Source organism: Ylistrum balloti, unplaced genomic scaffold, assembly GCF_031769215.1.
Source record: "Ylistrum balloti isolate Yb309-2 unplaced genomic scaffold, AGI_CSIRO_Ybal_v1 Utg370662, whole genome shotgun sequence".
In the NCBI taxonomy this organism is placed as follows: Eukaryota; Metazoa; Mollusca; class Bivalvia; order Pectinida; family Pectinidae; genus Ylistrum; species Ylistrum balloti.
The window spans coordinates 930,042-955,151 of NW_026782401.1; the positions used below are offsets into that span (position 1 = coordinate 930,042).

General features: G+C 32.7%; 1 protein-coding gene across 1 annotated transcript; it reads left to right on the forward strand.

The window, feature by feature from the left end:
• The first annotated feature begins 117 nt into the window (after window positions 1–117).
• LOC132557357 (homeobox protein Hox-A7-like) lies at window positions 118–24,626 on the forward strand. The gene is made up of 2 exons (XM_060221848.1): window positions 118–754; window positions 24,070–24,626. Exons 1-2 carry the CDS (start codon window positions 118–120, stop codon window positions 24,378–24,380), a joined length of 948 nt encoding a protein of 315 aa, XP_060077831.1. The 3' UTR covers window positions 24,381–24,626.
• The last annotated feature ends 484 nt before the right edge of the window (window positions 24,627–25,110 follow it).

The following is a 25,110-nucleotide window of genomic DNA, read 5'->3' on the forward strand; positions in this document are numbered from 1 at the left end:
ATGCAAATGATTTATTTGGGCCGACGTAAGCGATGGATGTCCACAAATCACTAGGTACGGTACAGTGTATAGGTCATGTTGTGAGAAAATAGCAAAAACGGCAATATATTCTCAAAAATGAATTCGTACTATCCAGCATCGTTTTTTGCACAGTACTCTTCGGAAAATTCACATATTCCTCACAATGTTGGTTACTCGTCAAACAATTTTGGATTACTAGCATCACGTTTTGCCGATCAAATTTCGGCATATCACAATAGCAGTTTTGATCCCCATCGTGCCACTCTACCAAATGGATACTCACCTCACCACCAATCCGCGGACGGTTCCCATTACCCCTCCCGGGACGGATCGGGCGGGGGAACAGGGTCAGGTGGAGGAGGAGGGGGAGCGTCGGAACAGCCCGGGCATGGGGTAGGACACGGACACGGAACAACACCCCCGGGCGGGGGTCGGATACCGCCTTACCCTCAACCAGCCCCAGCACACCAGGGCTCGGAGGACTCAAGTTTGCATAGGTCGTACAGTTCGTGTAGTACAGACAATTGGAGTCCCCCTCCGCACGGGGGGATACAGAGCAGCTCTCCGGACTCCGTACATAATAGTCAGACACATAGTCCCTACTCTGGCCTGGACGCTTCAGCAAACTGTCAGTCTATGTTGCTACAAAAACACATGAAGTCGGACCAAGGCCTAAATTCGGGATCTGAAGCAAGCCCCTCAACGCCTTTTTATCCCTGGATGGGGATTGTTGGTAAGTCAGAATGATTGTCACTTTAGTGTTTAATAATCCTCGGAATAATTATAACATCAAAACATATACCAGCGATAATACATATTAAAAATATTCTGATTAAGGAGATACATATACTAGTATTAGATTGCCATAATAACTAATTGAATAGATATATATTTCACTAAAATGTATACACTAAACTCGTGCCAGGCCGTTTGAATAAATACATAAATAGGTACTAGAAAGACTATTACACACGTGTGTGTAAAACCACCATAAAACACTTTAATAGAAAGTCAGTATAACCTAACGCACTCAAACACTCGCGGTCCACGGGAACGTCAGTATAATTGGCGAATTATAGGCGTATATAAACAGCTACTGGTGTAAACCCAACAACGTCTTCTTTGCATTTTACGCTGTTAGTAAATCGCTGTTCTATGATGCACCAAACCCTATGATAGATTTATGTTTCCATCGTCGACCTCCCTTCTAAAGTTGCCAGGGGAAAGTAGTAAAAATGCTTTATGAGGATATAACATATCACAAATGGGGCTAAAGAACTTCGGAAGACTTGAGGATTAAAACCAAAGTAATAATTATGCACGTAGAAAACAAGTAATAAATATTTACAAAAAATATAATAAAAAAATTAAATACATGTTTAGATTACAATAACAGTGTTGATGTTAATTTCAACATACACCAGGTAAGATTTAAATAAGCATTTTAAACAAAAAGAAAAAAAATATTGATAATCTCATCTTAATAGTGAAAATGAAAAATAACATGTTTGTATATTTGAACTGCCAACGTCATTTCCCCTGTTTACAGATGTGCCGAACACGGAGAATATGTGTACATACATCTAAGAGCTGTATTATGTATCAGGGAAACTAGACGCTGTGATAACAATAGTAAAAGATATCAGAACATTAATAAGATGTAGAAGGATACAGTTTAAAGTGAGTTAAAGAAAGGGCTTAAAGCAATTTTCTGCAACAATAATAGTAACAGGTCATGTATAACGTCAAAATGTACTATGCATTATTGCACAAAGAGAAAGGAATTTTAATGCATAACCTAGAGAAAACCATTGCGAGGGCCAGGGATCTCGATAAAAATATACATTATGTATTATTCAGTATGGCTTGTTGGCTTTCCTTAACATATTTTCCCAAGGCAGTTGTAGAAAGGATACATTCAAGCTTGAGTGTTATTGCCAACTTGAGCTTAGAATACTACATAAGACATGTCTGCACCATATGTAGAACTGTGATCGAGTGGTTCTGTCGAATAGTTCGTATGCAGGGCACGGTCAAACGTAAAGTCGTAAAATTAAACACAGCTACGTAACATATCCCAGGAAAAATTAAAACCTACTCCACTTACACATACACTACCAAGTGAGGCATAACGTTGATGTATAATGTATTTGTCACGGCCAATATCAGTCTAAGTATAGTATGTACGTTTGGAAATGTACACACAAACATGTGTAAAGTAGAATTTTATACCTCGTTTATACTTTGTACATATAAAATGAACATCTCTTTAGGAGTTGCAATTTAAATTATATATCGGTAGATCTACTTGAAAGTAATATTCCACTTGTAAGGGTACACCGTGTCATTTTCTATAATTAGTCGATACACATGGCAATTATTACTATTTGCGCATTGATGAGTATGTATGTTAGTACGATGGAAATTTGCCAGATCGGTTTGTGATGGAACTGCGTTCAAAAAAATGTTGATGAATCATTTTATCGAATTTGAACATTTTAAAAATAATGTATCTTAATGTAGAATACGCAGTAAGTTTTATCAATAAAAAATTATATAAGGTTGAAATATGGTAAATGTATTAAGTTTCTATTAAGTTTCAAATAATATCTGATACCTACTCCATATCAACTTAGCACATTAACTATTCAAAAAATTAAGCTATACTTTATCAACTATCCAAATTCATGTCTATGAAATGTGTCAGACAGCTTAACAATGAAGATATATACTTCCTTATTAAAACACGCCGATTAATCAGCTCCCAAACAGGATCACAATGTCACTCACTCATGATAATACCTTTCAATCACTTACATATATATTTTCATTTTGTTTGAAATCTAAATATTTGATACATCTCAACACACGTTTAATCATAATTATTCGTAAAATTAATCACGCAAAATCTGTATACATTAATTTATGTATTTCTAAAATTTTTACTACAATATCTACTATATTTAAAAGTACTTTTTACAGTAACACTGCTTTCAGTTGAAATGCATCGTCATTGCATATTTTCATACCAAACATATGTTTTGGTGTGGAAAGATATACTGTTGAAGCAATTCAAGTTTTTTTTCCATTTCAAAATCAGTCTATGATACTGCTTAGAAGATTAAAATTTCGTCTACACACTCGATTTATTATATGTTACGAAAATACAAAAAGTTGTTCAATTGTTTACTTCCACCAATGGATTTTCTGAAGAAATATTTCATTTGTAGTATGTGTAGACGTGTTATATAGAAAACTAAAACATTTATCACACTGAAAAGTGTAGGAATATAAATAAATACACATAAACATGAACATTGAATTAATGATTCATTCAAAGAGTCAGAATTTTTTTTTATTTTGGTATAAAACTAAATGAAATATAATTGGAAATAAACATATAGTTTCTTAACAGGTCACGTGATATATATAGTAATATGCATTGCATTACAAGTTACGTCGAGATGTCTATGTATCATCGATTTAAAAAAAAAACATATTATCTTATTTGAGAAAAACGGAAAGTAAATGCTCTATGTCTGGGTGTAATATGTTCAAAATACGGGATTGAACTCTTAGCTCTAAAATTACTGTTATAACTATCGCATTTATGTATTTGTTAAGCCGATTCTGTCCTGGCCATGATACACGCGGCAGTAGTGAAGGACACTATGTTACCCCTTGTAACTACTCAATGCTGTCGATGTAGTAATAAACACACAGTATTATCGGCTATAGCCCTGTCTGACATTTATATGGGGGTCTTATCAGGCAAACCTCTACAAATCTTTTATATTTTTGTTTACCGAATCCTACATAGCTTCCTTTGAACGTATAGTTTAAAATTAATCGAAAAGATTTCTTTTTCGTATATTTCATTCTCATATCAAAATGTAAATTTACATCAAAGAAATGTACATCTAACAACTGGGAGTTAATATGTTTCCCTGATTAATGGCTAATCCTGATGTGATCGATAAACATATTCGTGAATTTCACCCACGATCATTAATCTCACAATACTTAATAGTCAATTCATTTCGTGTTGAAATACACATAGACAATTATGTCAGTGTTGTTTCAATAACATGTAAATAATGCATCCTGTTTGTTTTAAAACAAAACAAAAATTGAATTTTATGTAACTTTGTTTATTTCGACTCCCAACATAACCGAAATCGATCGACATGAAGCTTCAACATACTGTGCTCCTTTGTTATTCTGCTGAATTTGTCACACATATAAATGAATCCGATATCATGTTAACCGCTGCAGGACATTATGAATACTATTCTCTTTAATGGAATAAATTGAATATATATGTATATACTAAAACTTTTGCCGCAGAAAATTGACAATGGTATAATATATCTACTCAGACATGAAACAATATTATTATATTAGCAAAATATCGATTGTCGTCCAGTTTTGCCATGTGCCTGATTTTCTTTGTTCTGTAGTGTGTAGTAATACTGCTTTAAATAAACCTAATCTAGCTTATCTAGCGTACAACAAACTTGTTTAATCACATTGGCGATTAGAGTTTTGTATCTCAAAACAATTTATAGATACAAAAATCTATCTACAAGTGACACCAAATACAAATGTTTTAAGATACTCTATTACATTTGCCTGAAATCAAATATAGCAAATCTATATTTGATATAGAAATAGGGTTCAATCTAATCGTCGTTTGAACACAATTCATGTAGAGTATTTCTGGTGTGTGGTCAATTATGATGATTCCTTTTAGTGAACCACCTTGGACATGTAAAAGACAATTTTCTAAACGGCGGTGACGTAATGCTTTTTTAACCAGCTTCTACATTGAGTTACCCAGATAATGTTTGAATGGTAAAGTGATGGTTGTCCATATTATCGATAAACTCAGGAAATGATAAATGTTCTTTGGAAAGAAATTGACATTTTAATTATGTACACTTTAAGTAAATCAATAAAGTGGTGTTGGTTACAGAGAGCTTGAAACATTGACTGAGATGTTGGAGGGTTAAATCACTGCCTTCTGCATCAGGTATAATCACATAGAGTTTTGCAGAGTAATATGCAGGCTTTCCTCCATTATCAGTACCATATACCACACAAAGCACATGGATGGATTCCCAAATGATCAGCTCAGGGCAATTGTAAAATATCAATGCTTCCTTGATAACGTTTGTACGTATGCTGTTCCTCTACAATGGATATCTACTGTAAAATGATATATGATTTCATGTAAAAAAATCGGTACCTAAAAAGTAGGCTCAAAATTATCAAACAAATACAAAATTATTAAAATGGAATGTGAAATAAATAAACTAGAACTTCCCATATCGGTTATTCAGTAGATCCCTCCGCAAAATTGATGGGTCGGCTCAAATACGCCCGCTTCTTGTGTACACATTGAAGAGTCTTTAGCCAGACAAGAGAGTTTCTCTCCTACAAGTAATCAATAATATTTTATGGGCGGTTTTATTTCGGTTTTAGAACCCTTACAACCAAAGAAGATGGGATTTGTAGTGATAATTCCTGTCTTTTATAATACTTTTTCAAATACTAAACCATGATTTATTTATTTTGTTTTGAATTATTTTTACGACAATACTGACAAATTATTCTCAGGTTTGAGTTAGCGATAAATACATATGATAACCAATAGTGAAAGACCCTTTGCACGTGAAAATGTCCTTTTCATATAGCAGCTAAGAATAAGGAAACCGCAGTCAGTGTTGTGTTACACAAAAAGGCAAATAATAAATACGTTTTAGATGTATGAAAATAATTAAAAATAACTTCTGAAAATAAATAGAAAATTATTGTTGAATCCCATTAATTGCAAACACGATAATAGTCATCTAAAAATATCAAATGTATACTTTGATTTTTATAAACATAAAGGAACTTCAACAATTTACAATACAATTTCAATAATCATTGTCTTTTCTAGACGCGTTATACATATTTTGTTTCTTAGGTGACTTATGTTGTTTGCCTGATGTCAAACATAAAGTTTGAAACAGCACAACTATGTTATGAACTGCATAGGAATCTACATTTTTTCGATATTTTTTTATTTGTTCATTTGATATGCATTTGTTTTGATTTGTAATTTACTCTGCTATGGTTTGACGTCAATGAAAGGATTTAAGTAAACTAAATGATCAGTAAACTAGAATGCCTTGGATTTAAGGGTGTAACTATAGATCATACCAAAATGATTTATTTTTACATTAAATTTTCTCTAATTGATAATACATCGTTCTCCAATTTACAAAATTTAATTAAATGATTAATGTTATGCAATATAATTTCATGAAAATTGAAAATAAAAATAAATCAACTTTAAAAAAATATGAATGATCTGCGTTGATTTGTGTACGCGATATCAATGAAATTTCATATTTTCTCTTTTAAACTTTTCATTTCAAAATTATTTTGTGAATCATGACAAATTATATAAAATCTTAAAGGGTTCTATAGATAACCTGTACGATAATGACATACAAAGACAGGATTGTAATTGACAATCCACACGGTTATAAAATCATAACAGATCCATTCTACGTTTGTAATATAATATGGTATTGTGATTGAATATCATTTCATATCTTAAATACGTTATTTTATCTAAATATTTGCAAATAATACATTTCTAATATATATATATTCATATATAGATAATTGTTTAACGGTGTTATGATGTGAATTACTACAAATGATAGTCTCTTGACTTGACTCAAATGCAATTTATATGTATTGAGATGTGAAAAGAAACTAACCATTCAATTTACACACATATCTTATAATTTCTATATATATGTATGATACATATTCGTGGTGTAGAATCATGTTATCTGTTTATTTGAAACTTTTGAATATTTAACGTATAGTTATATCTAAATAAATATCGTAAATTATATCAAAGTATTAAAACATTTTTTTTTCGGTAATATTCAATTATCCAATAACAAATTAGATATTAACATCCCAGAAAAAACATACATGTATCATCTAAATATTTCTTCCATGCAGTGTTCATTTAAGGAGATTACTTGAGAAAAAACCTATTTATTGAGAGAAAAAATAGCCATCGGTATTATGCGTACCTAGATACCATATGATGACATACCATAACAATATTTATATTGAATATAAGTTGATTTAAAATCTTTCGGGACAAATAATTAATATTTTTAGGAAATCGAAACATCGTTATTATTCAAGTAGAGGTAAATATCAGAATAAGTATGACTCAGCCATGTCATTGGAGCAAAAAAATGGATGGATAAACCAATGGGGACTCACATTTTATTCGTTTCGCCTCACTACCGTCTTACTTGTGGAAACATACTATGGAAGACATAGGAAACACATAGCAAGTAATTAATGGTCTTGTATACGTAATGGCTGTGTGAATTCCACCATAGCCTAGTATGTACATCACTCGAGGCATTCTCAACCAAGCATGACTTTCACAGTTGGCTGACATTTATTTGCATACTAGGTCGTTCCCAATCTGAATAAAATAGGTTTTGAATAACGACTGCAAAAAATGAGAGTTCAGTTTGATGTATCACGTGACGCAACCGTCTTAATACTATCAGCCCATTCATTAGAACACATCACCGGGTCTGACACTGTGATCTAATCTAAGCGACAACTAGTCAGCTATTCCAAATATAAATATTCACAAATATGCTGCGAATATATCACGGTTATACTAATAAGCAGATCTTTCTATTACAGTTAGTGTCAGTTTCAAACCATATAAATTCAGGTGTTAAACCGATTAAGTTTCTGACTTCGTAATGAAAACAATGTAGAAGAGTTTTCAGGATACGAAACAACAAAGAAAAACAATGACAAATACCGTATGAAATTGTTTCATATGACCCACATAGAAAGTGTTTCAAGCTTGTTGCTGATCTTTATAGAGTATGGTTAGTATAGATGAAAACGCATGTGTATAAAAGGGATCAGCGAATTGATTTGGCAGGATTTTCACTTCAAAACTGTGCATTTTCATGCAATCAATGTGTGAGTTATCTCCCCATTATTTTTTGATGATAGAAAAACAAAAAATACGGATAACTTAGCCGTATCTGTACTTGATTAGGTCTGTTGTAAAACTAGTAATGACTGACATGATGTATAAAATTGGAGTGAAATAGAAGTTATACTCCTTTGAACCGAAAATGTATGAATTATTCACTTCAGTAAATTTATGTGTCTACCCAAAGTGTCAGTTATGTACACGATATTTCGCTTAGTATGACCACTAGTGGAGTTAAAAGTTGCACATGATCAAACATTAACAAATCATGATTGAGAAAAAAGACGACCATTAACTATGAAGCCGTAAACTCGAGAGGTAGAGAATCGTTAGGCAGAAGAAAAAACACTAAAATAACCTGTATGTTACATTCAGTACTAGAGCAATATACCTAGGTATACACCCTATTTGAGTTTTACGACTTCTTTCCCGGGCAATAAAGTGAGCAGCGTCACTGATATAGCACAGTTGGAATAAGATATAGTTGTTGAAGAAATTCTGTATCTCAGATTCGTTAAGAAGACACCGAACACTAAATAAAAAACTGGTCTGTGGATGTCACTGGTTGGAGATGTTAGATGACTCCGGAAACGCGATATATCGATACAAGAAGTGTTTAGTGTTGGCTTTTTTATTGGGAAGAAAGCAATAACGTATTGGATCAAATTATAGATAATTAATTATCTTACAGTTTGCTAATAATGTTATATTTCTTTTCTGTCATTGCTCAGCTATTCATGAGAATTTAGCAACCTGTATTTTACACACAGATTCTTGTTATTGACCGGATTCTATGATAACAATAGAACTGGAAGATTTGTTAATTGGTTCAGAATCCATCATGCTGGAAAGAGGACCCCTTCATTTCAAAATTATCTTTTGCCTGTTTGCTCATTAAAAAGTGTTATGAAGAGTATTATCGAAACACACATTTTTCTATTTCGTTTTGAAAATTGCTGACAAATTGACAATTTTTTAACAACATAGGAACCGACGAGTCAAATTAGTCTGTAGGCTTGCTTGTAATATGTTGTTGAACAACATGTTGAAAAATAACGGAACACCGTCAAACTAGATATTGATATACCAGAATGACTAAATGCTATTTGAAATATAGGTCATCATGAAAGTCATAATCAATACTCAAAGACTTGAATATGTATAACGAACAGTAAAAAAGTAGGAAATAAACAGATAATATTAAGTTAATTTTATTTCGTAGAATTGCAGCAAGATAAATAATGTTCAACATGGCGTTTCGAAATTATTACTTTTTGTGATCTGAAAGTATACTTTTAAATATGAATACTCAGCATATTAGATACTTGAATAACATCCGTTTTCAAAGAACACGTCATTAATTGCTAAAGTCATAATTCAAATAATTAAAAATTCCGAAAAGAAAATTTCGATTAGGTTCTAAAAATGTGCAAATCTTTTGAATATAAATAAACGTTTAATGTTCTTTTCAAGATTAAGTTATATTACCAGAGTGATATATGCTTTAATTAGTATAAGTTTATCAACGGACTAGGCCTGATGCTGATAGCACATCATGCATTATTCAAGCATCAAATGGCATTTAGTTTTCTATGTAATTTATTTGTCAATGGAAATACCCCCAATTTACATTGATTATACATATATTTATATGTAGCGCTACAGGCAACCTATCATAGCCAAAAACAAATCACACCTAGTAGGCAATTATCGTACACTGGTTTTGTGCGTGAAACAACTAACACCTTCAGTACATCTTATTTATCACCGTATGTTTACATCCTTATGGAGTTGGCAACAGTCTTCTATCGTCAAAAATTGCTGCACATCTTCATGTACACATCTTACATAATTCAAGCATATACCATGCAAAGATCATGTACGACCCCTGAATCATAAATTTAGGTAAATATGAGGTATACAATGTTTCATGATATTAATAATATTTTGTTAATACAAATCTCGCAAAAGAACCAATAATTTATTTCAATGTGTCGCATTACTTCGGTTATATATTGATGATTAAAGTTGGTCCAATGTATCAATTATCCATTGAAGTAATATTGAATATGAAACTTTTGAAATAATAAACTATGTAGCTGTTATATATCTTCGAAAGCCAACATGTACGCAGATCGTTATCTTTACCCAAAACCAATGACACTGCGACTAATTAGAAACAAAGACAATACTTTTATATTGTACATTGTATGGCGAAGAAAATAAAAAAAAAAAAAAAAACAATATTTCAGATGTGTAACCGTTCTTTACTTCATCACGGACGCGTGAGATGCAGGTGCATGATATTACTAAACATGATGCTATTAAACAGGTAAAATGTAACCGCGGCTAGGAGGAAATAATTTCTGTTTAAACACCTGGTCTTATTTTCTTTTTATGGTTTCGTGAGTCTCCATGGGAATCTTTCGGTTATTCATATTTTGCCATTGTTTCATCGAATATGTGTTGGAATTAAGATTCTGTGAACATGTCGATATTTTTCCTAAAGAATGACGTAAACCTAATGCTATTTTACTAGTGATATGAAACAGTTCAATTCAAATGATGTTAATGTTGTTGCTATGTTAAAATTTATATAAAACTATACGTAAAATATGATAACAATACATAAAATAATATCATTGAACATTCTATAATATTGTCATGATGCCATTTTTCAAAATTTCATAACCGTTTGTTAACATTACTAGTAGTAGTTTGAAACGATGTTGTCCAATAACATAACATGTGTTTAGATACTGATGTTAGTCATTGATATTAATAACATACACCATGATCTTATTTGCTAACATTAGATATGACCCGCTTATTATATTTCATTAATTAAAGGTGCGCAAGAAATAAACAAAACTAAACAAAAAATAAAAATACCACGACAAACATTAATGCTTTTATATTGTATATTAATCTTATTTACCCTTCCATATCATGTTTATGGCTTATAGAACCGTCGGGCAGGAGCTATCACATTTTCTGTATGTTTCCACAACTTTGGAGAACGCAGACTAAAACTGCATGGTAAGAGGCTCGTCAGTCTGTAACAGTTTGTTTAGACCTGAAATCAATCCCGTAAAAAGCTTCGAGATAAGAAATGTTTTACTCTGCCATACTGTAATCCCCAAATGCACGTCTGAACTGGAAATCAATTCAAAATGCACAATGTTTCTTTTAAAAGATGAGAAGAGCAATTATATAACACGGATATGTCGTAAAATGAGTAGAGTAGTCCATCCGGTGGAGGAAATATAGAAAAAGAAATACTTGTCTTAACTCTTTGTTTTGGAAGGCTGATTAAACATAGAACTAAATAACGAAATGCTAACATGCCTTAACTACGTATTCTGAATTGGAACAAGAAATCCAGAACAGAATATTTTGAATCATTCTTTGTTGCATATTGTTAAATTAAAATGCGAATAGTATATTCCAATACGAGCTAGAAATTTTCCTAGACTAAGTGACGAGCATATAGACGGCAGATTCAAATAAAAATAATATAAAATGGAAACAATTTATTTGTAGTAAACAAAACAGCTGTTCAAAAATGAACATATTTCAATACGTATTCGTTGACTACAGTTAATATTTTTGTTTCACAGAAATGTGTTTTTTTTTTCTCCACAATTTACTAAAATACTTTTCACTTCTATGTATTTGGTACAATCATCGAAATAAAAGGTACAGTGAATAAAATGTATGATTTAATTACAAAACAAAAATGCTTCCATTTTTTTCTCGAATATTTGCTAGGACTGCAAATATACGGAACCATATGATATATGTGGTGAAGAATAGGAGCGAATTGGAAATATATCAGCTCTTGGGTATAGTGATGGTATTGTGGTTAATTCTTCGCAGTAGGGCTACGTTTATAAAGACGTGTGACAGATCGGTCTACACACAAGTCGTAAATAGTCATGAAATATACACGTGTGTATGATTTAGGTATGACAGGATGTGTGTACCCCCCGCATATACTTTGGACAGGTAGAGAGCCAGTAATCTGTCATCACACCAGACCTCTCGCAAAAAAACCCTAGCCATTCCATTGCAGACCTACTAAGATCGAACTGGTTCGTAAACATGCTTAGGTTAGTTCGCTACATACCTATATAGTTTGTATATCACAGCAAATATTGCAAACAGCTTTGACAATGTCAATCGATTAGCGGGGGAAAACAAAATTGGGTGTATTCAAATGTAAAATAGGATTATTAAGCATTGCTAGTTTCGCAGTTAGAAATTATATTTAGCCAATCGTTATTGGTCTAAATGATGTCTGTTTATCTTACTGTGCATGTTTGGTTCTCGTGTCAGAGTTCTTGCAAATTAGGATTTACAAGACTGCCAGAGAAAATATGAGCAGTTAAATTAATTAGAACTCAAAATACACAAAACTGTACCAGAATATAAAACGAAGAAGACGAGAAGGAAAAAAAACAACCTGGAGCTTCTTAAAACATATGAATCCAAACAAGATGTTCAAGAAGGGAATGCGTCTTCATAAACAGCACATGCAAAGGTCAAGGTCGAACCCAAATCATCAAAATCAGATTGTAGGGCCTGACTACGACGTCGTAGGGCATATGAAGAATATCTAAAACATTAAGGGCGATGTCGTGGCATGAAATCGAACATCCACAATGCAACAGCTGTAATAATCAAATCGTTATGCTACATCATCATAGGTGGCCTCCACCTCTCAAACTCTACAACGTATTATATCCATCAAAAGTCCATATAAACACGCAATCCACAATATCCTAGATGAAAGAAAAAGGTATTTTACATTCCAATAATGGACTGTAAACAATTTTGAAGTTAATTCAAAGATATAATTATAACTTAAAATCAATGTTATCAACTATACATTGATTGCATCTAATCTATTGCCATCGGATGTCAAAATAATTCTTTTATACTTTTTTCATTTTTAGTTTTAATTAGATTCTTGTAGTTAAGTTTACACATCAGTTACAAGCAGAAATTGGTCTTCTGCACAATATCCGAAATCGCGTAGTTGAAGTTAGAAAAACACAACAAAGACCTACATCAGCAAAGATGCAATAACACTGTTGCTGTATTTACAATATTGCAGTCAATCATGCTATTTTGTCTTGAATGAAAGTCTAATGTAGTAACAGAAAAAAATCCTGCGGAAAGCAGTCTACTTCAAACGCATATCCTTAATTCTTTATGGAAGAAAGTGGTAACTATAATTTTGAAATAGTTACAACATTTTGACTAAAATCATGACTGACTGTGGGATTGGTATAAAATGAAGTAAAAGTATAAAAGTTTTTTTACATCATCCTGCGCTGTTTTTCTTTTATGTGATATTAACAGTCAACCACAAACTAACTTAAAATCACTTTCCGCAAGCAATATAGTTATGGCCATCAACGAGATTTTCAATTCAATAAAATATGATGTCTGTTTATTACTTAACATGGCATTCCCATCGGTTGTACATGAGAGGAAACCATCAAATGAATATTCAAAATTATAATTAAAAATACCGCGAAAGTAAAACTACAAATTTAATAAAGCATTGGTTATGTTTGAAAAGTGTTCTCTCCAAGTATAAATATGTGGATTTCAATACCCATTTATTTACAATACAGAATATATAACCGGAAAAGGGAAGCAATAAAAAAAAATCAAGATCGTATCAATATTTTCGACAAAGGTGCAGACATGAAGTAAAGATTAACTTTGTCAGGTAGCGCAGTAAAACGGTGTCAGGGATTGAAATAAAAGGGAGATAAGTGAGAGGCACTTTTCTAGACGTAATCAGCCATTTATATAATACAGCTGAATACTGAATCATGTATTTTCATGAAAACCATATAAATGATGATTCCTAAGCAGAGATGCGGAAATCCAGAAGAGAGTTCAAAACGTAGAAATATAAGAGGTGTAAAAACATGTGTGTTTGTGTGCTGAAGTGTTGGGGTGGGGGTAGGGGCTGTGGAGGGAAATCCATTAACTCGGCAGATTAATAAATGCATATATATTTGGTAATATAGAATTGGTTTTAAACTTAGTTACCTTACATATAGAGATTAGTTAGTAGCGATATTTTGGCGTGTATTGATTAATTTAGGAACGCAAACCGTGTTTGGCGATAGATTGTAGTATTAAGCGGACTGTATGTAAATGATTACCTTATTGTTGTTGCCGATGATGTTCATTGTGTCAATAAGCATTACAATCAGCATCTGTATCCTGATGTCATTTGTAACCTACATACGTCGGGTGCGACATAGCGATCGATACACCTAATCCCATTACACCTGCCACAAACCAATTAATTCTAAGACAAGGTCACCAAAATCGATTATTTGAATAATCAAAGGATTTCTAACACACAACATCAGCTGCACTGTTACAACACTAAGTGTTGAAGAATTCCTCAGATGTTGACCATAATATGTTCCAAGTACATATATAGTGCACCTGTATTTTTCTCTAAAAATAGACTTGGTTTGATTGAACGCGAATTGACATTGGCTTATATTTCAAATGTTTTATGAATATTTCACCAATAGTTGTTTCTAGCTATAAAACGTACCGGGAAATTAATCCTAAACAATAAACATGAAAATAATAAAACATTCTTTGAAACACTGTTTTAAACAAGCCATTCATTTTTAATTGGATTTACATCTTTCATTTATATGTTCCAATATAAACACATTATATGATGATGTCATTCTTACACGCTGATATGCTTATTTAGCGGTTCTCGTGGTCTCGTAATACAGATGTATAATTAATCAAGGTCACGCTAACTTAAGGCTAATATATACAAAAAAGCCAAGCGGATCTGTTAAACGATAAAACACAAGGCATATACTAGAAATATGAGCTGGCAATAAAAGCAGGCATTTCGAAGATCCGAACTTAAGATATGGTTTGACAGAATGACTACTGAATCTCGGTTGTATGTGAATTTTGATTTTATGACTAGTCACTACCCCTCCCCGCGTATGAGGTGCAATAAATAGGTTTCCTCAAATAATTTCAATATGGCATCATTTAAAACAAAGTCTCTGGTTCTAGCGGCATCTTTGCAAGTCCCGAAACCGTTGATTATTGTTGTAAAAACTATTTTTACTGGATCAAATGTTCGCGATTATATAACAAGATTGAACATAATGTAAGTAATTTGCACAGACGTCACGCAAAGGACCATGTTCGTTTGTTTGTTTGTTTCTAATTCTATTTTCAAGCAATATTCTTTTCTTTTTTTGCAATTTAATTCCGTCTTCGAAATAAAGAATATTAAAACCTGAAGCTTTAACTCTTTATTTGTAATAAAAAGTGCTATTCACTTGTGTGTCTTATGTACAATCTTTTAAGTATTTGAATTAATTATCTTACCTTTCATTGCTTCTGTAAAATGAAATTGTTTATCTTCAACCTCCATCGAAATAGTATGTTTTAAACTTTATATCATGAAACAACTTTCTCTTCCTGTAGAGCGGAAACTGAAGATTAAGTGTTACAAGCCAGTATTTATGTATACATGAAGTCAATGCTAGAACATTAGAACTATTAAAAGTAAAACGGAATTTCCAATGGTGTTTCAAGCATTACATTCATGTTTGATATTAAACTTTTGAAACTATTGAAAACAAAGTTTCACGCTTCTCAGTATTAAACTCTATTTCACTTAGATGATAATTATTTACATATTATCAGGAATTCCAGAAATCAAGAGTATGCAAAATGTGCTTATCCGATTGGCACTATATATGAGTATATAAAGACAGACGCATCAATGTTGCCTTTATGCCTGATCGGAAATTTCTCCTTTGGTCAGGTGTGCATTCCGTGATTAATGGTTTACGTATTGTAAACAGGAATGGATTTCGATAGAAACCTGATAGTTTGCCAACTTCATTATAAACTATTAAAGTATAGAACGCTAATCAATTATGAAAGAAAATAATGAAAATGACTTGTTGATTCCTAAAGGACTCGATCACCCTGATCAGGTTTGCTTTTACTTTAGACCATGCCATGGAGTGTATCGTGCGTGCCGTATGTAAGGTATGTTTGACAGAAACGAGAATTTAAGTTGTTAGCATGGCTGCTGGAAAGGAACATATCTTCATGCTCTTAAATGTTCTACGTTTTTATTGTTGAGTTTTACAAGTAGCAAAATCACGCAAATTTATTTCGTCAGAAAAACTTTAAAGAAAGATAAAAACAACAGAATACATAGAATAAGAAACTAAAAGAATGTTAAATTCTTTTCAATGCGTTTATACTTTGATATTAATTCATGATAAAAGTCGTACAACCGATACATAAACCTATATTCGTACAACGAGGATTTTACTATTCAACAGGGCAGGATAAAAAGACAAAATAGTATACTGTTAATTCTATACCATATTATACTTAACTCAATAAGGACATATGGTGCTCATGAAAATTCATTATCAAAGACAACATTATTGACAATATCGTGGAATTTGAGAAACTAAGACACGATAAACTAAACGATTTATGTACCTTGATATCATTAAACAATCTTATGTCGATTGCAAACTATATTCCGTTCCTAAAATTACGCTTCTTTTGGAATATCTGACAAAAAAACCCGATAATCTGACGTCCGCGTAGGTATTGAATGTGGCGTTTATGACATAATGACGTTTATAATAGCTGGTAGTCATGCAGGTGTTTATTGTCTTCCTCCAGAGACAGAATATCAACTACTTGCCACCAGACTGGTAACGACAATGCATTCCGATCCGAATTCAAGTATAGGTAAAACAAATGGGGGCAAACCATAGAATGTGAGCAAAAAACAGAATTAAAGAATAAATAGTCGGTATGTTGTAATAGAATTTTTATTTGCCTGCTAAGTTTGTATACATACTTTATTATAATATGTGAATGTGTTAATGAACGTTAGGAAATAATTGTGAAATTATATTACTTTCGATTAAATTATAACTGGTCTCTACATTGGAACCTGTTTCAGAATTATTATTCAAAAGACTGAACAAAGTTGTTTTCAAACATGCTTAACCACCACCATGTTTGTTGGAAACCTTACGAAATCGTATAATGAATATTATTTGCAAGGAAAGTTACACTATCTTGCACAGAAGATTGCAGTGATCTATTTGCGATTATCATCAACTTCAGGGGATTTGTTTCTCGTCTGTATAAGGATATATGTTATTCACTATGTGCTGGATGACAATATCCACGTGATGCTGATAAAATCAACGTCAGTTATCATTGTGTGATAAGTTCAAACACATCCTTTCATGTATTATCTTATTTCATAACTCAGAATCATTTATCATGATTTGCACGTGAGTAATGGTCCGCTATGATATAATACTCGTAAATTAAAAGTCATTGAGAAATTCGAAACTTGCATCCTAACTACATATACTGATGTTAACCATTTCACTCCACGCGAACAGGGATATAAATTACTGATACGTCGACATGTAAATATTTCATAAAATGTCATGGCATAAAATAGCCCATAGATTAGTAGTAATTACGTAGAATTAATTAGCTATTTTGTGAGATTTGCATAAGTTGAGAATGTATAATAGGGTAATTTCGTGTCAGATAAACAGCGAGAAAGGCTGTTATATAAGCTCTATGATAAGTATAAAAATACCCCTAGCAGTTAGGTTATGTTTACACTAATACATCTCCCTCTATTTTGTCTGTCTATCGCGTAATGAATCGGTGTATCCATCCATCCCATAATCCTTGTACATGGTTGCTGATACCAATAGTTTACGTCAGCGTGTTGACGAACAAGTACATTATTAAATGCGATAACCGTAGAAAGGAAAGTGATATTGATATGTTTATTCTATTTTTTTGCGCAACTGAGTCAGTTATGTTTTTACTCACATGTGTTAGACGTATGTTTATGGACGCTACCAAATTAAATACACATCTGTTTGTTTTAGCTGTGAGCGAAACATGTCTCCGCAAACATCTACTGCGGTGTTATCTCTCAAGCGGTATGTGATACCCTCATGATACATTTGAATATAATTTTACTGACGGTGAAGATAGCTGTTTTTTACCATTAGTTATCCTTAATAACGTGAACACGTGTGGACAATTGTGTACATACATTCTTTACAGTGTGACATTTCACATTTTCAGCAAACATTTACTTGATCCTGTTGATAATGTCCCTGGGTTCCTGTACCTTATCGTTAGTGGACGAATCATCAAATACAACAGCTTTAAAAAACTGATGTAAATAATATGTAGCTACAAAGAATACATATGCATTGGTATGCCATATTTTATCAATGCATTGTTTAGGTAAATTGCATAATGAAAGCTATGTGTGTATAGCTGTTGGTAATGTGTAAATACGTCAAGAACAGGTGCGTCGACTTGTTTAACAGCATTTTTAGCTTCTATCACATTTTATTGATTTATTTACTAGAAAATAATGTTGATTTCGGAATTAAAGAGATGTAACGTATATTGACATCGTACTTACGGAATAAAGATTATAAATATACAATAGAACATCATTATTCACAATCGGCTAAATGTTTGTTTTCGTTTCTTGGTAGTAATTAGATAGAGTGCTGTTTTAGACCTTTCGGGAGATTTCAGTAGATCGTGACTGATATACGCACTACTCATTCATTAAATATAATCACCATTATCGATTACTATGAAATCATTAGGTTCTCGGCATGAGTATCCTTTATCTGGCTAAAACAATACATAACAATACACAACAGATATCTATGACCCTGCATCTTTATACTTATATATATATATATATATATATATATATATATATATATAATACTTTCATGGAGGAAAATCTTAAAATAATTCTAACGTTCCTGCGTATTCATGTAGCATCACTTTATGGTTTGCATGGTCTCGTTCCGAGGAGCACCACAAACAGATCCCGACCATTACTACTAATAACCGCTCCTTAAACAATTATGGTGCATGGACCATATGGTGTAGACAAACCGCTGACCTATTTACTCAGTGATGTAAAAAAAACTATTATTTCTATATCCTAGTTATCTTCAATTTCCTATGATCATTATCTAGCTCAGTGATACGTGTTTGATATGTTGCAATAATTACCATGGTAACGTTTTGCCAACGCTGATGCATTATGGATTATGTTTACGTTTTTGCATTCCGACGTTATTATTTATCAAGATGGATCCAGTACGTTCCGTTGCTATTGTTTAGATTCAAACGCGATCATTTTATTTGTATTATGAATTGAATGGTGAATGAATGATTAATTTGGAGCTTTGTGGAGAAAACATTTGTTTTTGTTTGATACAATGAATGAAATGTTCAGCAAACGCCCAATAGATTTGTGAACAAAGTTGTTGGCGGTTGCTTTTTACGCATAAGCAGCCTTCGGCAACTCTTAATTACAGAGATTTTCCGTATGTGTTTCAGTGTGACAACTAGCACGGTTTAACCTCATGACATGTTCATTCTTTCGGGTCCACTGTCATGTTCATTTCATCTCTTCAGAGGCTTTCTTTGATATATTAAATAAATTAATCGTTACAAGTTTCAGGTAAATCGAAATCACAATCTCTGAAAAAATCAAACAAATGGTAGACTCGTATTATAAAACTGTTCTCAACAAGACCCCATATGACGAATTCGATAGCATCTCGATTGACAATGAGCATAATGCATTCTCCTATGCAATATTAATGGAAATGTGCTTCGTATGTTTTGCAAACAATGTTTTGTTAAACCCTTTTGGGAAATGAATTAGTAATTCATTGAATAGACGTAACTATGAATCGGGTACAATTGAATAGGATATACATAATGTAAAACCACACATAAAGACTTGTCATGTCTCCTCATTCATGCATTGTTACTGAAATCATTAATTGTTCCAGAAACAGTTTACTTGTATGTTATAATTCCATATAGTTATACCACTGGACGAATGTGTTATTGGTTTATCTTTATTTATTATTATCATTTCCCTTTTTTAATGACTAGTGCATCAATGATAAATAAATAATCTTTTGGTTAGGTATTATTTTAAATCACGTCGGTATTTCGGCAATAAAAAATACAATTTTAAAAGCGTTATTTTAGTTGTAATTTTACAAATATGAACAAGGTTAGTGGACCAGGTAATTTAACTATCAGTATCATATAATAAGTCGTAAAGAGCCGGTGCTCTGTTGCCTTTTTATGTGGAAGTTATAGGGAAGGGTAACAAAGATATGTCACAGGTGTTAGCATCATATTATAATGAAGTCAATATTAAAATTTCATAAATGAGTATAACAACACGAACACGATCTGTCCCAGTTGTTTTCAGAATCTAGTATCATAGTTTTATAGACAATGTTGAGCAAACCCTTTAAAGAACATCTATGTTTAAATTATCATGACAAACCTTTTACGATGTCAAAAGAGGCCATAATATATCTCATATAAATTATATCACAACAGATATGTCCAAAATATGTATATTTACACGTGCGCTTAGCCATTTATCAATAACCGTGACAAGACACCTGCAGAGCTCTAGTGTATGACCGCAGGAATGTCCAGCCACAGCGAGGCAAAGTGTGAAGGTACTGGAGTCTATTACCTCTAGCTGGCATGGGAAAAAAGTTCACAATAATGAGGTTTGCATGATCGAATTCCGTGCGTTATGAATACAAGATCCAGCGACGAGGTTGTTGCAATCGCATAAACATGTAGATATTGCAAATTGACCTATCATTTTTTGTTAATTGTGTAACTCATTAGATATGTATGTATGTATATAGAGTAGTTTATATTTTTTGTTTATTTATTTTCTAATTGTTTGTTTACATTTTTCGGCGGCTGGGTGGGTGTGGGATGGGATGATGGTAAGGTGAAAATATCATACCTTTCTTTATAAAGTCACTCACTGTCCTTTGTGTACGTGTTTGTATATAACTAAAAGTCTACATAACACCTATGCAAACCCAGCTAAGTATTACACCGGTTTGATAAATAGTGTCACAATAGAAAATGTAGTCGATCACTGTCACCAGGTAAAACCTCCAGGTACAATCGTATTAAGGCGATGTATCTTCAATACTCATCAATTCTCTGTCCCCTTCAATGTTACACTGTACGTGAAGGGATCATAACTGAGAAACACAACCTTTCGACTCCTGCACGTGAACGATTACATTGATGCGGTACCTATCATAAAGCATATGATATCTGGTTGATTAACATTTCAATTAAGCACGTCATGGTTACCTTGTACATATTATGGTGTAAACTGGCCACTCTAGCACTTTTGTTTACTGTTTATTTCTGTCAACTACATAAAGTAAAAATGCATTTGATAAAGGAATTCTTAATATAGATCAGGCGACACTTACCCTCATTTTTTGTATATTTGGTTTTAGGTAAACATAATATATTGTATACTCTTTAATGCTTGTAACACCTGGCCATTGCTAAAGGGCTGACCCAACCATTCCACGCTTCTCTGTTTAATGGGTTGTCTGCCTGTACAACTGGTGTTTGTCCTGAAGGTTGAAGCACTGGGAAGTATCGACTCCGACATCAAAAGTACAGGTTCAACCCTCTGAAATTTCACACAAAAAGAAAGTCAATGGAAATATTCTACTCCTGTATTGTCTTTCTGTATATTTAGTAACACAAATATGTTCATGAGAGCGTCATCCATTTTGGTAGATTTTCCTAACGGTTGTTTTGGCATAGGTTCACGGCTACACATAATACAGATTTTTCTAGTATATGATAAATACAGGCATTTACATCTACCTTTTTTATTTACCTCTATGATTGGATAAATTAACACTTTATTTCCTAAAATGTCAATGAATAAACGTTGTGATCTGATACCTAGTCATGTGTAAGGTATAACCTACATTGCGTTCCACTGGTTTAGCTTATATATAACTATTCTCTTTTTTCATCTGTCATCACCGTTTGATCATACATGCAAATGGTACTTAATACAGCTATGCACCATTAGACGGTTTTATCCTTCAACCTAATGAGATATAAGGTACCTGAGTTTGTACAATTATAAATTTCGTTTCAGGAAATACATTTCAACTATTTTGCAATTGATGCCGATCCGATGTCTATTGATTTATTGGAATTTTAAACAGAAATAAAAATGACACCTTTTCCGTTCGAGCTGTACTGAGGCGTAAAAATGCAATGTCGATATGAATGGATATTTTTATATATAAACAAATCAAATGGTAAATTTTCTTGAAAATACATATGGGTATAATTCATCGTATGAATTGACAAAAAAGGTGTTCTTCGGTAATCAAGACGTTTAATTTTATGCCTAATATGTCTACCGTGTTATTCTTTGATAATATTTCCGTTATATTTCACGTATAAAAAATCATGTGATATGCTCTATAGATATATCAGGATGAATAAATGGACTGACGTCACGCATTCATGAAACGGAGTTCTCAAACATACAACTGAAAAGTATTTGATAAAGAGAATCTGCGATTCGTTTCAAATATTTGTATCAGAGTTTTCCTCGTAATAACTTGGAAGGTCCTCTCTAAAACAGCAACGTCTTAGATATATGTCATCAATCTCATATACTATGTACACGCATACAGGATCATATGTATCCTGTCGTGATGTTAAAATTGGTTAACTGTTGTAGATGTAACTGTTCAGTTGGTACCCTGCATTTCCACTTAGGTAACAGTGATCATAGAGTAAAAATGCATGGTAAATTAACATAGGACTGTTGATCAATTAACTATATTCTCTATAGTCTGTTTTTTTAAAGATTAATTGATTTATTTTTTATACTTGTAAACAATCTATCACCTGCCCGGGTGCTCAAGTGCAAACGACTTGATACAGGAACTAACTCATGATAATATACAACGTGTTCACCTTTCCACACACCTTCCATATCTGATTGCGTCCGAAACTTTGAAATTGTTAGATTCCACACTTTGACAAATGCGTTTTTAAACTAATCACGACATTTCCGTGCTTGCACTACCTTGCGTAACACTGTGAACCATTGACATTCATTGAACTAAACACCTTTGCTAAATCGTCTGTAAAAAACAAGACTCTTGACTCATTTGTATTGTAATTACCCCAGGTAAAGGGCAAGGAAGGTTTGTGTTAGACTGTTACCGAGGTCATACCACATTAACATGGGTCAGCTTAATAGTCAACTTGTATTGTATACAAATCATCCGGGGTTGCCGAGGTTAGGAATAAAATTACTTATGAAAAAAAAATGTTAGAGGAAAGATATACCCACAAAGTTACAGGCCATCCGGAAATGATTGATGTATTTTTGTGTTACAAATGTAGCTCCACTGTGGTTGGCTTAAGGGTATTTGTATAAAGCCACTAATATAGATTATATGGGTGATACTTACAGTGTGTATAAAGCTTAATCAAATTAGTGGTTTAATGTATATACGTCTTTCATGTGATAACTGTATCTAGTTGCATCATATAAATGACAGCGTAATTAAAAAGCTGATAACATTGTAACAAGAATGTGTCCTTAATACACTAGGTATTAAAGATACAATACAAACCTTTAACTCAGTAATATATATACTGATCTATATATTTGTAATGTTGATAATGCTCTAATTAACATTTGCTGTAGACTAGTTTTAATTAAAATAACGCTTTATCAACTACATATAACTAAGGAAACACATTTCAGGCCATTTGCAATGTATATTGATTGCTAGCAGACTGATATCAAATTAAAATATAAAAAGATAATACCCCTCTACATTTACTAACGATTCGCAAACAAAATTATTCAATACATGCATACAAGATGAGCATAATGAGATTAAATCCTGTTGGAGCTAGTATGTATGATAAACGTTATACCGTTGGTGTTGTGTCGTTGTTTGTCATACTTTTGTTCAAAAGAATAAAACTGTTTATTTATCTCATTGCAGGTCCTAACTCAGCACATAGAAGAAGAGGACGTCAGACATACAGCCGATACCAAACACTTGAACTGGAAAAAGAATTCCAATTCAACCACTATCTAACACGAAAAAGGCGTATAGAGGTCGCCCATTCATTATGTCTTACAGAAAGACAAATCAAGATCTGGTTTCAAAACAGACGCATGAAATTAAAAAAGGAAAAAATGGCCATAAAAGAACTAAATGAAGGCATCCCGTGCGATTTGGACACGAAAAAATCAGACTTTAAGGAGACAGAAGAAAAAAGCGATGGAATAGGTAGTGACGATTCCCCATAATCCTTTTAACTAAAGCGAGAATCTTCGGCAACGAGAATAATACAAAATACTGTTTAACATATTTCCTTTGCGCCAGGAGCGTGAAACACGGGTTTTGAATCATCGTCAACTCTTGCCGATTACATGATCTGCATTCTTTTCGTCATGAACATGTTGTGTGTTGTTTAATTTATTCAAAGAAGAACGTACGAGTGTGCATCATGTCTATAAGAATACGGCGAATGATTTGACTCGACATAAATGAGAATGTGCCATATTGTAACCATTTGAAACATTAAATCGTAAATTTCATCCTTTTCTATCAGAGACATGCATATTATTTGATAAATGTATGTACTACTGTTGAACATTTTCGGTCATGAGAATGACCTACACTCGCAGGTTCGGACAAGTGTAATGTAATGCTTCGCGAGTTTCCATCATGATAAGAATGTATTTGTGTTTTATTGGGGGTCATTAAGTACTGTGTACTATTTTTAATGGATATTGAAATTTAATAGTCTGCTATATTCTGCTGACAGATTTCAAAAATACACTTATAAATCAAAACCGTTATACAAATTTTAATACATTAAAATATTAATTATGAATTGTAAATATAAAAAATCAACATGGGTAAACGCTCAGATATGTGCAATGCTGGTGATTGCTGTTAAATGTTCCTTAGGACACCATTAGATGGGTGCGCCTTCTTTGGTCTGTACATATTCTGTCTGTCCCTGGTACTTAT